Consider the following 12351-nt stretch of genomic DNA (forward strand, 5'->3'; position numbering starts at 1 on the left):
CCAAAATGTTACGACACCTTTTGTGCCGACCGACCTATGCGCTGGTGGAGATGGGGTATACAAAAAAGACGGTTAACTTACTTATTTCTAATGAGACAAGGAATACACTGGACGCGACACAGCGCCCTTCAAATCACAGATTAATTACCAAATTACACCTTAGCACCTTAGCTTAACATGTACACAGTGGGTCGCACACAGCGCCCTTTTTGATACGAATTACCACCATACAAGTTGCTTCCTCCCTCCTTTGTAGGCAAGTCCTGCGGGAGGATTCGTGGGGGGGAAAAATCTGGCACGGCGGTTCCTCTCGTTTTCGTGACGCTCCCTTTGTCGGCTCAGTGGGACGAGTCGGGAGGTGTGGAGGCCTGCGGAATTCTTACGGTCTCCCCAAAGGTTTTTCGTTCTTCTTCCCAAAAGAAACTAGTAACGCCATGTCGAAGAGGAAAAAGTTGTAGACAAAAAAAACAGAAAAGAAATCGAAAACTTGGCTGTCTCTGTGCAAAGGAAAACCTGGTTTATACGGGATCTCGCAAGGGTGACTTACTTACGGTTCTCTCTTACACTCACTCGCACCCCCGGTAACTTTTCCGGGCTGTCGCTCCCCCAAAAGTTACAACCCCGTACTTTTTGCGTCCGCTGCCGACCGTTACTAGATTCTGTTTAAACGCGATCTCGTCGGATGAGTTGCGGAAATTCCCGATTAGGCGACCAATCGCGCTTTCCCTGCTCAAAATGCCACTCGTTCACCGCAGTCTCTCACTTGCGCCTGACTCGCTGTTATCTAGGCAACCCCTTATTTTCGAACCGTAACAGTACTTATGACCGGTGGTTATCAAACACATTGTACTTTCTTCAAAATACAAACAAAAAATAGGAATAGTATTTATACTACTTTATCATTTATTATCAATCATATTAACATCAATTTTTGTAATTAACGGTTTCGAGTCTTACAGTTTTTGAGATCGCAACAGTGAGACGAAAAAATTTACTATCCTGTATAATTTTATAATTTTGTTAATCGATTTTTGAATTATTATTATATATTTTTTTAGTAGGACACTACGAATTATTATCAGTACATTTACTATTTTACTGCAGTTAAACATGTAAATACATTCCATAACATTTGTAATACAATTCAACAAACCGAATTCTGTTTATTAAATTGCATCACGTCTGAAGCATTTGTTAAACTCCTTACGTTTATTACTTATTCATTATGATAAATTTTGCAACCAATCTTCTGAGAATTTTACGCAGTTGTAGTAGAGCTTATACATCCTATATTTGCATATGCACTATTATAGGAATATCGTTAAATGTTTTGCGGACGTATGAGACATCAGTAAGTTTATATGATTAATGAGTGGATATTGTCGTCCCACATATTAATTGTGACCTGATATTGACACACTTGCAAATTACGTTCTTTGGTTTTTCCTGTAAGTGAAAATTTCAGATTTTATGATTTATGTAGGTCAATGCTGTCACATTTGTAGCAAGGATTTCTGTTTAAAGTATACACCACATTTTTAAAAGTACAAGAACTTTTTGATGATACAATGAGTTGAATCGTTGTACCTATTTGAATTATTTTACTTTACGTTTTTATATTTTGAATTTTAAATATGTATTATACATTATACATAAACTGCTATAAAATAAGAAGGAATACGTTACTGCACATAAAGATCAGAACCTGCTTTGCGCTCTTTAAGTTTTGGAGCTTGCTGTTTTGTTTAGAGAAAGTTTTAAACATATATTTTTTCACTAAGAACATAATAAAAAGTTTCTACGTTAATTTTAACAGTTCAGTAAACTACACAGTGAGAGATACGAGATAGACGCAATTAGTTAAGGGCTAAAATTGCTGTTGAGTTTAGCATGCAGAATTTTTGTAACACCAATTATTATTATCTCGCACGAAATTTTTAAAAATATTCAGTATACAAAATTTGTTTTAAATTTAATAAGGTTTTCAGAAATTAAACGGTGCAGTACGTAAATAATACACAAAGTAGAAATAAGAGAATGAAAAATCAAAAATCATTGGAAAGCGTTACATAAGTTTCATGAACGAGTTACACAAGCACATTCTTATATAACCACATTTTAATTATAAAATTTTGGATTGTCTTTTTGTGTGCATTTTAAATTAAGGACAAATTATTAATTCTTAACAAATTCATTTATGTTCCACCTTTTACCTTGAAACAAGAATCCTGAATAAAGTGCATCTAAAAGAAAAGAAGTAGTATAAAATTTGATGCAGATTTGCAACAATGATCTCAACTGTGGGTACATGACAACAAGATTTATGGTTTAAAGATTTAAGACCTTCTACAACATTTGGAGTTTAAGACGAATTTGCTATTTTAATTCATGAATTTTAAATTTATTCAAAGAGTAAAACAGTAGTTGAGATTTTATGTGGATAGCTACTTTGTAAATTGTCATTGGGTTGATTTGCCGGGGGGGAATTTACTCATTTGCTACGAGCGTATAGTATATAAATCCATGTCTGCTTCAAGACAAAGTTAGTATTTTCTCATGTGATGAACGATGACTAATAAATACATCGGTACTTTTTGTATTTGATACCTATAACAGTTTAATACTAACTACGTTAGAAGTAACAGGTAAGCACAATTATAATCACAATTTTTTCATCAAGGAAGTGTTGATGCTTATTATATGAAAATGAAAAGTTTAGTTTATAAAAATAATTAATCTTTCTTAAATAAAGCCGACTACGTTTTCGAAACTATCTAGTTTAAAAATTTATTTGCTACGACAGAAGAAAGAATGTTTTACAAAATTAAAAAATAGCTGATAAAACAATTCCATTTGCAAAAAGTAATTTACAACGAAATGTAATAATTAATATTATTGTTTATCGGTTGAGATAAACTACTTTTTCTCCATTATAATTATGGGTATACGTGATGTTTTATAGAAAATTAGCAATAAGTAATAACGAAACTGTAAAAATAGTATGGAGATAAAAATAAACTAAATAAGTATCTTGGTAAATGTCATCCATTAATTTCTTAGGTAATATTATAATTTTGTGAACTTGTCCGTGGAATTTTTTAATTATTGTTTTAAGAAAACTATACGTAAATAAAAATGACAAAACAGTATGATTTATCTTACATGAACCAAATTGCGGTTAACCTTCTCATATGTGGTTTCTGTTCACGTATTTTATTTCCACAAACATTCATTGATGAATTATTTCTCTATAACAGCGTAAAAAGTGGTCTTTGCTACTAGTGACCGATACTGTTTATTTATGTGGTTTTTTAAAATGTGTAATTACAAGGCTGCACAAAGTAGGTTAAAAACCATTGGCTTTAATATTTAAATTAATATGATGGTTTTAAACTTTCTAACCATTATAAGTATACATATATAACCACTTTAAAGTCGGTTATTAGCTGAGCTCTCAAAATAATGCAATCTGTGCTCAAATCGTGACTAGTGCATACCATAAATTTCAAATATTTTTCATGTCAAAGATATTCTATTTTCAAAATCCAGTGATAATTCCGCAAGAGCTGCTCTTGCGACTGTCAGACGAAAAGAAGCAAAACCATTTTTCAATATTTTGCCTATACTTATAATGTGTGTGTAACTTCCAAAATCAGAATTAAATACTGAATCTGAGTTTATTTGACAGACAAATTTTGCATGAATGAAAGTATATTATAAATTATATTCAGTTTGACAAACCAAGCAAGAAAATGTGTGTTTGCTTTTTAATAACATCTATAAAGTTTTTAACATTTGTTTAAAAATTGGGTCCAAATTTAGACACAAACATATTAAATAATAGAGCAAATTTTGTAAAATACAAATTCTCATCATTTTACAATCGTATTTTGCGTTTCCCTTTGAGAAGAACTTAGTAAATGCCATAAATCAGTTCAACATTGCTAAGGTTGTTTCCTGCTGAACGCAAAAAAAAAATTCGAATAAAGTCAAAAAATATTCTTGTTATGAGGAATCTATATTGTCTACAAACTGTAGGCATGGGTAAATAGTTATTTACTATACAAGACGATAAAGAGAATCTTTATCTACGAGTGCGAGTGAAAAGTTACGAGTGGACTATTTTTCACAAGTGTACAAAGATTCTTTATTGTCAAATATAATGTTTTGTTTTATTTTGTACCAGATTTTAACGAAATCTTCAAAACTATTCTAATGTGACCGTACGAATTATTTTCAATACGTCTTCCTGGAACGCAAACGCGTTGGCCATAGATCAAATATATGTGGTGTCTTAGTTTCACTTTGTTTATTTGGTTTCATTTTGTAACAAACAACGTAATAAACAGTAGATAAAAGACTTCTTTATATACCGGTAGGTATATAAAAGACTTGTTTATCTACCAAAATTAAGGTTAAACGACCTACTGTTAACAACTAGTACAAAATAAAATTTATTTATTTATGTTAATGATTAATGCTAATATAACAAAAATCAACAAAGGATCTTCTTAGAGCGCTGAAATGAAAAAAATCTAATTCAATTATAGGTACATCTAATTTATTAAAAATAAATACTGGCAGCGTGCTTCAATTAAGCCTTAACCACATCATCATAAAAAAGATGAAAAAACAATGAATTGTTGTTAAAATATTGCAACATTATAATAGGATTTCTTTCTGTAATTGCTACAGCTTTTGTATTTTATAGTAAATCCTTTTTATATTTTTTTTATTTAATCCCTTGATTATTACTATTATTGATAATATTTACCCGAGATCTGGTGGATCTAGTCCCAGTAGCACAACGCTTTATATTCGACGTATATTCCAGGTTTTTTTTAATGTTTTGACCAATGCTGTTATAAATAGAAAAATTTATTATCAAGACTGTCGTAAAACAAGTTTTTCTCTTAATTAGTTCTGCATAAACCTAAATTAATTTGGCACAACAAAAACATCTATAAATATTTCGTTTACAATACATTTGATAATTATACATGTCTTATAAAACACAGAAATTTTATACTCTAATAACAAATGACAACATCAGCAGGATATCTGCCAAGGCATCGGCTAAATAAAAATATCTTTGGCCAAAACATATCACGAAGTTCAGTCACACGCTGATCCTCAAGAAGTATGGAGCCTATAGAAGTGCAGTTGACAGAATTTTATCCTAAGAATAATTCAACTGAAAGCCATACCGAAGAATATGATTTAGTGAACAGTCCGGAATTTCCAACACCTATTTTCCGAAGAGGATGCAATTTTTTCTTTGCGATAAGGTTCAACAGAGATTTTGATGAACTAAATGATGCAGTACGAGTTAGGTTCGGCTTTGGTAAGTTCCGCATGATAATTGCTGTAGTCAAAAGTCTTCGCTCAAGATTTATGTTGTTTATGTTATGATTATCCTAAACATATTTAATTAGATGCGATTTTCAGCAACGGATGAAGGTCGTAATGTGTTTAGAATAATTTAATTTTTTAAAGTGTTTTTGTTTGTGTGTATTGAATTAAACATTAACCAACAAAATAACTGAAATTAGAATAAATTGAAGTTACAGAATACCATAATCGCTTTATTCAAATGTGGAAAGTTTTATATGTAGAAAAACATTTCGTTTAAATTGTAGGACCCAAACCCAGTGCGATAAAAGGAACAAGAATAATTTTGCCCTTATTAGCTCGACAAAAAGTGCTGCCAAAAGATACAAACAGATGGTCACTTTGTGTTAACAGGATAGAAGGAAGTACAATAGTTTTGCAAGTTCATATACCTTGCAGCGCTCAAGTAGGAATTTGGAAATGTTCCATCCAAACTAATATTTGTGGTCGTCGTGATGCACGTTATGACTACAAAGCAAGTTTGTAATGATGTATCTTTTCCACTAAACTAACTCAATCACGTAGGCAGAAGATGACATCTATATTTTATTTAATCCATGGTGTAAAGACGATGGTGTGTATATGGATAGTGAAGACGAGAAAAAAGAATACATTTTAAACGAAAACGGAAAAATTTGGTGTGGCACTTTCAAAAAACCCATTGGAAGGCAATGGATATTTGGTCAGTTTGATGATATAGCTTTACCTGCAGCGATTCTTTTACTGGATAAATCCGGACTAGCTCCTGCCGATCGAGGATCACCGGTTTTAGTAGCCAGGGCTATTTCCGCTGTGGTATGTATAACTTTATACCACCTGTAGGAGTTTTCACGCACTTTTTTTTAACAAATGTTGCTGTATTTGGAATATTGTTGATTGATCAATGTATGATTTATAATTTTTGATTCAACAGACGCGGAAAATAATTGAACTGCGTCCTAAACTTTTTTCTCGTTTTTAAATTAAACAATACATAAGGCACATCTAGATATGTTTTTTTTTTAATTTTCTGTGTAATGTGTTTAAAAATCTTTGTAGTTTAGTTTTAGAAGAAAAAAATATTTTTCGCTTTGTATTTCGCGCTTTTTTGCGCTTAATTATGAAAAAAATTATAAATTATATACTGCTACATGATAACAAGACGTGAATGATTAGATAAAAGCATTATTAATCAATTTGAAATTAATACCGTTTTATGAAAAAGAGCAGAAAATGAAAATGCTCTTTTATTGGTAATTTTCTTATGTGGAATGTTTGTAATATGTTACCATAAACGTGTTTTTTAAAGAAATATTTACGGATTAGTTCAATTCTTTCATTATATTATTTACACACATAACCACAGAAACGAGTCTCACTATCATCAATGACCTTAACGTCACTTTCATATAGAAAATATAATAACAGCAGCTTGTTCGATTTGTGCTTTCGATGCCTTTTAAATAAATGGAAATGCTGCGTTTTTTGTTTATCGGATATTTTTTGCGTTGCTTTTATGAGGTCCTGGATAAAATGAAGTGCAGTCTAAACCGAAACCACTATATGATACTGATAATTCAATTCAGTCTTAGAATTAATACGAAATTTACCTCAGTGAATAAGCAAAGTGCATGTCTTTTGTCTTTCATCCTTCCTAAGGAAGTTGAATATCAAACACTTAAATTTCCTTACAACGGAGATGTAGCTATTCTCCTGTGCTACAGTAAAAACTGAAACTTTTTGATCCAAACAGTTCCTTTAACTTTTCTTTGAACCTCTTGACAAAATTAAGAACATTTTATAATAAATGTGATCATTTGTGAGAAGTTCATGTTCGTTTAAAACTTTTGTGTAGGTACCAACATTTTTATCATTTTTTTTTTACTTGCCAAGCATAAGCTAAGGAAGTATAATAGGTCTATCGGGAGAATGGATACTTTCATGTTTTCTCTATGTTTCATTGCCCCTAGACAGATAATTAATCTCTCAAACCAATTGTTGCCAAATTTTATATGTACGAGTATGTTAGGTATTCTTACACGATATTTTATGTATATGTAAACCGCAAACCGAAATTTTTGTTACGCCACCAACAATGTCTTGACGTATGCTTTACATTTATATTAACACTAAACACATATTTTTATTTTATCTCATATTAAAAAGCTGCAAAATCAAATTTTAGAATTTTTCGAAGAAGCTGGATATGTTGCACACTGTACTTCAGGACCAGGGAAGTTCGCTTTAAACAAACTTGACAACTTGTACCATTTTTTCTCGCTGTTAACTGCCCTAAACCCTGACATAACATCAAAATGTGCGTTTTTTTTTACTTTCTGTGGCAATGTTTTTTTTTTAAATCGTACTTTACTTTTATCTAAATAAGCTATTTCACTTTTGTTTCGTTTCTTTTATATGGCGTTAACTGTGACTAAAAAATCACAAAATTTATAGTATTCTTTATAATTTTTTATGTCGATATCGTGGATTAGTCGAAAACTCTACAGGATGTCAAAAAAAGAAAACGTATTTTAACTGTGGACTGTGAATAGATTACACACATTTAGAGAAAACACAAACATTTTTGTTTAAATGAAGAATCAGTAAATGACTTGATTTTCCTTCAGTAACAGTATTATGATGTCCCTCCAGTAAATTTGTATTTGTGTTTCAAATAGTTCTGCCTACACTGCCTAGTGACATTTCTACTGTAAACAGTGCTGTAAATGAAACGTCAATAAGAAACATTGCTACTGCTGTAATTAGCACACTGTGCTAGAGACTGTAAGGCAATATTGAATGCTGCTCATATGTAAACTTGAATGTCTCGAAATTTGGCGAATTCTATATATGTGAAAATTTAAAAATTCATCAATGTAAATTTTTTCTTGAACCCAACTGACTTTCAGTTGAAGTATTTGAAATCTAAAAATATTTGGCCTTGGAACAGTTCTTTAAAATTTTTCATGAGAAATTTCATTTAAAGATTGTGTTAAAATCAGAAAACCACCAGCACTGTTGTTTACCGTCAAAATACATTGAAAAATCTTGAGCTCAACGCTGAACGTTTCAGTTGTGCTTGAATAATTTCATGTTACGTTATTGCGTAAGCGTAAGTTAATTTCTACGTGTCGTTCTACTACTCACTTGGCAGAGGTGATTAAGTATTAGTTTATTTTTATTTTGTCGCGATTTGAATTTAAAACTGAATCCTCAAGACACGTCCGTCACTTCCACATACGTGTAGTATTAAGTAATTCTAATTTCATTTGTTTCAAGTTTTTCAAATATGGTGCATTTATCCTTACCAACATGAGTAAACATGTAATGTTTTTACAACTTTTGGTATTGACAGATATTTGATGTCAAAGAACTTATGACCGAAACTGTATACTAGTAAAAATTTATGGCATAATTAGGATTATTTGGTTGACAATGCCGAGCCCATCTTTCACATTAGGATTCTTGTAAACCTATAAATGGCGTCACGTGCCTGCAGAAGTTGCATGAAAGGACGGATTCTGTCGCAGAGTAGTGGTATTTAGTCAACAATTAAATACAATTAAATATTCGACTCCAGCAACAGACAAAACTACTAAATAATTTGCTTAATTGCTGGATTACGGGTTTTATTAATAACAAAATGGTCTGATTTTTTCCAACTAAATTTGTTATAGAAATTACTGAGTATAGCTGCTGCGATGAGGTTTCGTTGGTTACAAATATGGTCCTCTCTTTGTCTCAAGCAGATGGTCCTACCGATGTAATTGATAATTTTAGAAATTTGCGGGTTCGGTTCTTTGATTTAAGTTGTAAAATTTAGTATATATTTTCAGAATTCCCAAAATTAAAGTTTCTTATTTTTCGAAGAAGCTGTATTTGTTCAATTGTACTTTAGAGACGAGAGAAGTATTGCCTAAATAACTTTAGACCATTTTTTTGTGTTTCTGCAGAATAATTGCAGTAATTGTGACTTCCCAACTGTTTTCTGTAGCTCCGCACCATTGTCCGAAGTTACACCTACAAAGACAGACTTTTGAATAAACACCCTGTATATTCAAACTTTCTTGGTTGTTTTCAACAAGAATGACGTTATGTATAGAACAAGCTTTAAACTAATGGTAGATGATGATTGTTAGTTTTATTCATGCAAAACATAATACAGCAATTACTTTTTCGATATCGGTTAAACTCAATTTTTTATTGTTTTAATATAACGTCAATAATTTGAAAAAACTTATCTATACCGCGCTTTTTTTCACACTATAATAAACTTTAGTTATGTAGGCAACACATAATACCCGCAACTAAGAAAACAGCTTTAACACTTAGGAGGGGTTAATTTTTTTACAATTCTCTACTTCTTGTTCGAAATTACCCAGCATGTCCGAAGTAGGCCCCAATGACGGTATCCGATTTTGTTTATAACAGGTAGTGAGACAACAATATGAAGGCTCATTTGGGAACTTATAAGGAATTTTTGTTGTTATAACGCAGAAATTCTTTTTTATGGTTGAATATTCTACGTTCATAGTTTTGGAAAGCTGTAGACTCCAATTTTCGTTTTATTTGACCTCATTAATATAGCAGATTCAATATGACTTGTCTGGCAATCTGTGTAAATGTTTTTCAAAAGTTTATTGAAAAATTTATTTTAAAGCAGTCTTGTACTAGTTAAATATTATTGACACAAGATGTCTTTTCGATATAATTTGTGAATTAGTATATTTTTGATATTCATTTCTTTTACAAAAAAGTGTGCACCTTAAATTTTGGAAATGTGTTTACTTATGCAGTATTTTAGATTAATTCGGTGGACGACGGAGGACTACTTGAAGGTAAATGGGATGGCGACTACAGTGATGGTATTTCACCTCATGCTTGGACGGGATCAATAGCGATATTGGATCAGTACCTAAGAACTAACGGATCTCCAGTAAAGTATGGTCAGTGCTGGGTTTTCTCTGCAGCTACAGTTACTGTATGTCGAGCACTAGGAATTCCTTGTCGATCAGTTACTAATTACGTTTCTGCCCATGATACTAACTGTTCTTTAACTGTTGATAAGTAAGTTAAAATATATTGTGTAGCCAAGTATTCGTATATTACAGGTGTCCCTACTTTTAGATTTTTTGATTTATTTGGGAACAAGATTGATGATGGTCCTGAAGGTGACTGTAGTGATACGTGCTGGAATTTTCATGTATGGAATGATGTTTGGATGACACGACCCGATTTGCCACATGGTTACGGTGGATGGCAAATAATAGATGCTACTCCTCAAGAACAAAGTGATAAAATCTTTAGGTGTGGTCCTGCATCAGTAGAAGCAGTTCGTAAAGGAGTAGTTGGGTATTTATACGATACTCCTTTTGTGTTTTCTGAAGTAAATGCTGATGTTGTGCATTTCAAAGAAGATGAAAATTCAGACTGGGGTTTCTCCCGACTTTCTGTAAACAAATATCAGTAAATATACCACCAGTATTCGTAACATATTGTTAATACGCGTCTCTTGTAGTGTGGGACGAAAAATTCTGACCAAACGTATTGATGTAACTGACGAAAAGGGAAATTCCGATATGTGGAATGTCACTTCATTTTATAAGAATCCAGAAGGCTCTGAAGCTGAGCGTTTATCAGTTTATAATGCTGTTAAAGGTGTACCTAAGGCTCAGCACTTATATGATTTCCCAGATAACATAAAAGAAGATGTGTTCTTTGATTTGGTCGACATCGATGCTGTTCCATTTGGTGAAAGTTTTGAATTAGTTGTTAATATTGAAAATAAAGCGGATGCACCACGCAAAATCACCACAGTGATGTCAGCAACTTCGATTTACTATACTGGAGTTTCTGCAGAGACTATAAAAAAATCTCAGGGAACATTTTCTGTAAATCCTGGTCAGAAAGAGGTTATACGAATGAGCGTTACCGCCGAGGAATACTTAAATAAATTAGTGGATCATGGTTTAATTAAAATTTATGCTATCACCACTGTAGAAGAAACTAAACAAACTTGGAGCGAAGAAGATGATTTTACATTAATTAAACCTGAAATAGTTATTCAAGCTGCTGATACATGTATAAAAGGAGAAGATTGTGTTGTAAACTTTAGGTAGGGTCCTAAACTTAGTTAGAATTTTATTTGCATGCTATCGATCTCGTAGTTTCCAGAATCCTTTGACAGTTCCTTTAACTGAATGTAGTTACACACTGGAAGGCCCTGGTTTACAAAGGCCTAAATCTATCAAATATGGTGACATTCAACCTAAAGAAGTCGTCAACTTAACTGAAACCTTCCAGGCGAAGAGAACTGGAGAAAGGCTAATTGTTGCTAACTTTACTTCTAAACAAATACAAGGAATTTCTGGTTCAAGAAAAATCATAGTGCAGTGATATAATACTTTACCAAGTATTTTAATGTAATTAAGTAATGAGTTAAGAAGCAAATTAGAATGAGGATAAAATAAAAAACTAGGAGTATATAATTTTGGAACCATGAAAACAGACATTTATATCGCAGACACTTGAGTTGACTGCGTTACTAAATATTTCATAATATTTAAGTTTTTTAAATTTATTTTTTTATTGTCATATTTTAATGCATAGAACATGGGTAATGCTTGTATCAACATAAATAGTGAAATAAAAATAATACATTACACAATTTGAATTATGAGCAATTTATCGTACTTTAATAAAGGCTTAAAGAATAAATTTTTTTCTTTTATATTCTCCAAATATAAAAAAATTTAAAACCATATTTTTCCTGGAATTAGTTGTGACGTCATAATTACATATTGGCAATATTTACCTATCTGGACTTTGTTCCGTAAAGAAAAATTAGATGCGGCTACATCACACGAATGTTTAAAATGAACATTTACCGAGAATTTGGAAAACAATATAATATTAATATTTGGCCTAAAACACTTTTAAGTTGTAAAATTTTATTAGTATATAAAAATAATGTGCTTACAT

At 31.7% G+C, this 12351-nt stretch overlaps 1 protein-coding gene across 2 annotated transcripts; it reads left to right on the top strand.

Moving 5' to 3' along the window:
• The first annotated feature begins 2537 nt into the window (after positions 1 to 2537).
• On the top strand, positions 2538 to 11995 carry LOC135122121 (hemocyte protein-glutamine gamma-glutamyltransferase-like). Of its 2 annotated transcripts, none has more exons than XM_064046350.1 (8): positions 2538 to 2645; positions 5054 to 5344; positions 5640 to 5870; positions 5921 to 6186; positions 10175 to 10437; positions 10498 to 10836; positions 10889 to 11485; positions 11538 to 11995. In XM_064046350.1, exons 2-8 carry the CDS (start codon positions 5143 to 5145, stop codon positions 11764 to 11766), a joined length of 2127 nt encoding a protein of 708 aa, XP_063902420.1. In that variant the 5' UTR covers positions 2538 to 2645; positions 5054 to 5142; the 3' UTR covers positions 11767 to 11995. The 2 variants fall into 2 exon arrangements, with proteins under 2 accessions (XP_063902420.1, XP_063902425.1); XM_064046355.1 differs by having other exon boundaries at positions 2541 to 2645; positions 5057 to 5344.
• The last annotated feature ends 356 nt before the right edge of the window (positions 11996 to 12351 follow it).

Source organism: Zophobas morio, unplaced genomic scaffold (assembly GCF_036711695.1).
Source record: "Zophobas morio isolate AGI-343-1 ecotype UQ-CSIRO unplaced genomic scaffold, CSIRO_AGI_Zmor_V1 ptg000005l, whole genome shotgun sequence".
Taxonomy (NCBI): Eukaryota; Metazoa; Arthropoda; class Insecta; order Coleoptera; family Tenebrionidae; genus Zophobas; species Zophobas morio.

Bases quoted from the DNA above. Each gene is read 5' to 3' on its own strand.
- LOC135122121 (XM_064046350.1), top strand. From the start codon at position 5,143: ATGGAGCCTATAGAAGTGCAGTTGACAGAATTTTATCCTAAGAATAAT. The intron at 5,345-5,639 runs GTAAGTTCCGCA...TTTAAATTGTAG, and splicing joins ACGAGTTAGGTTCGGCTTTG to GACCCAAACCCAGTGCGATA. The intron at 6,187-10,174 runs GTATGTATAACT...GCAGTATTTTAG, and splicing joins CCAGGGCTATTTCCGCTGTG to ATTAATTCGGTGGACGACGG.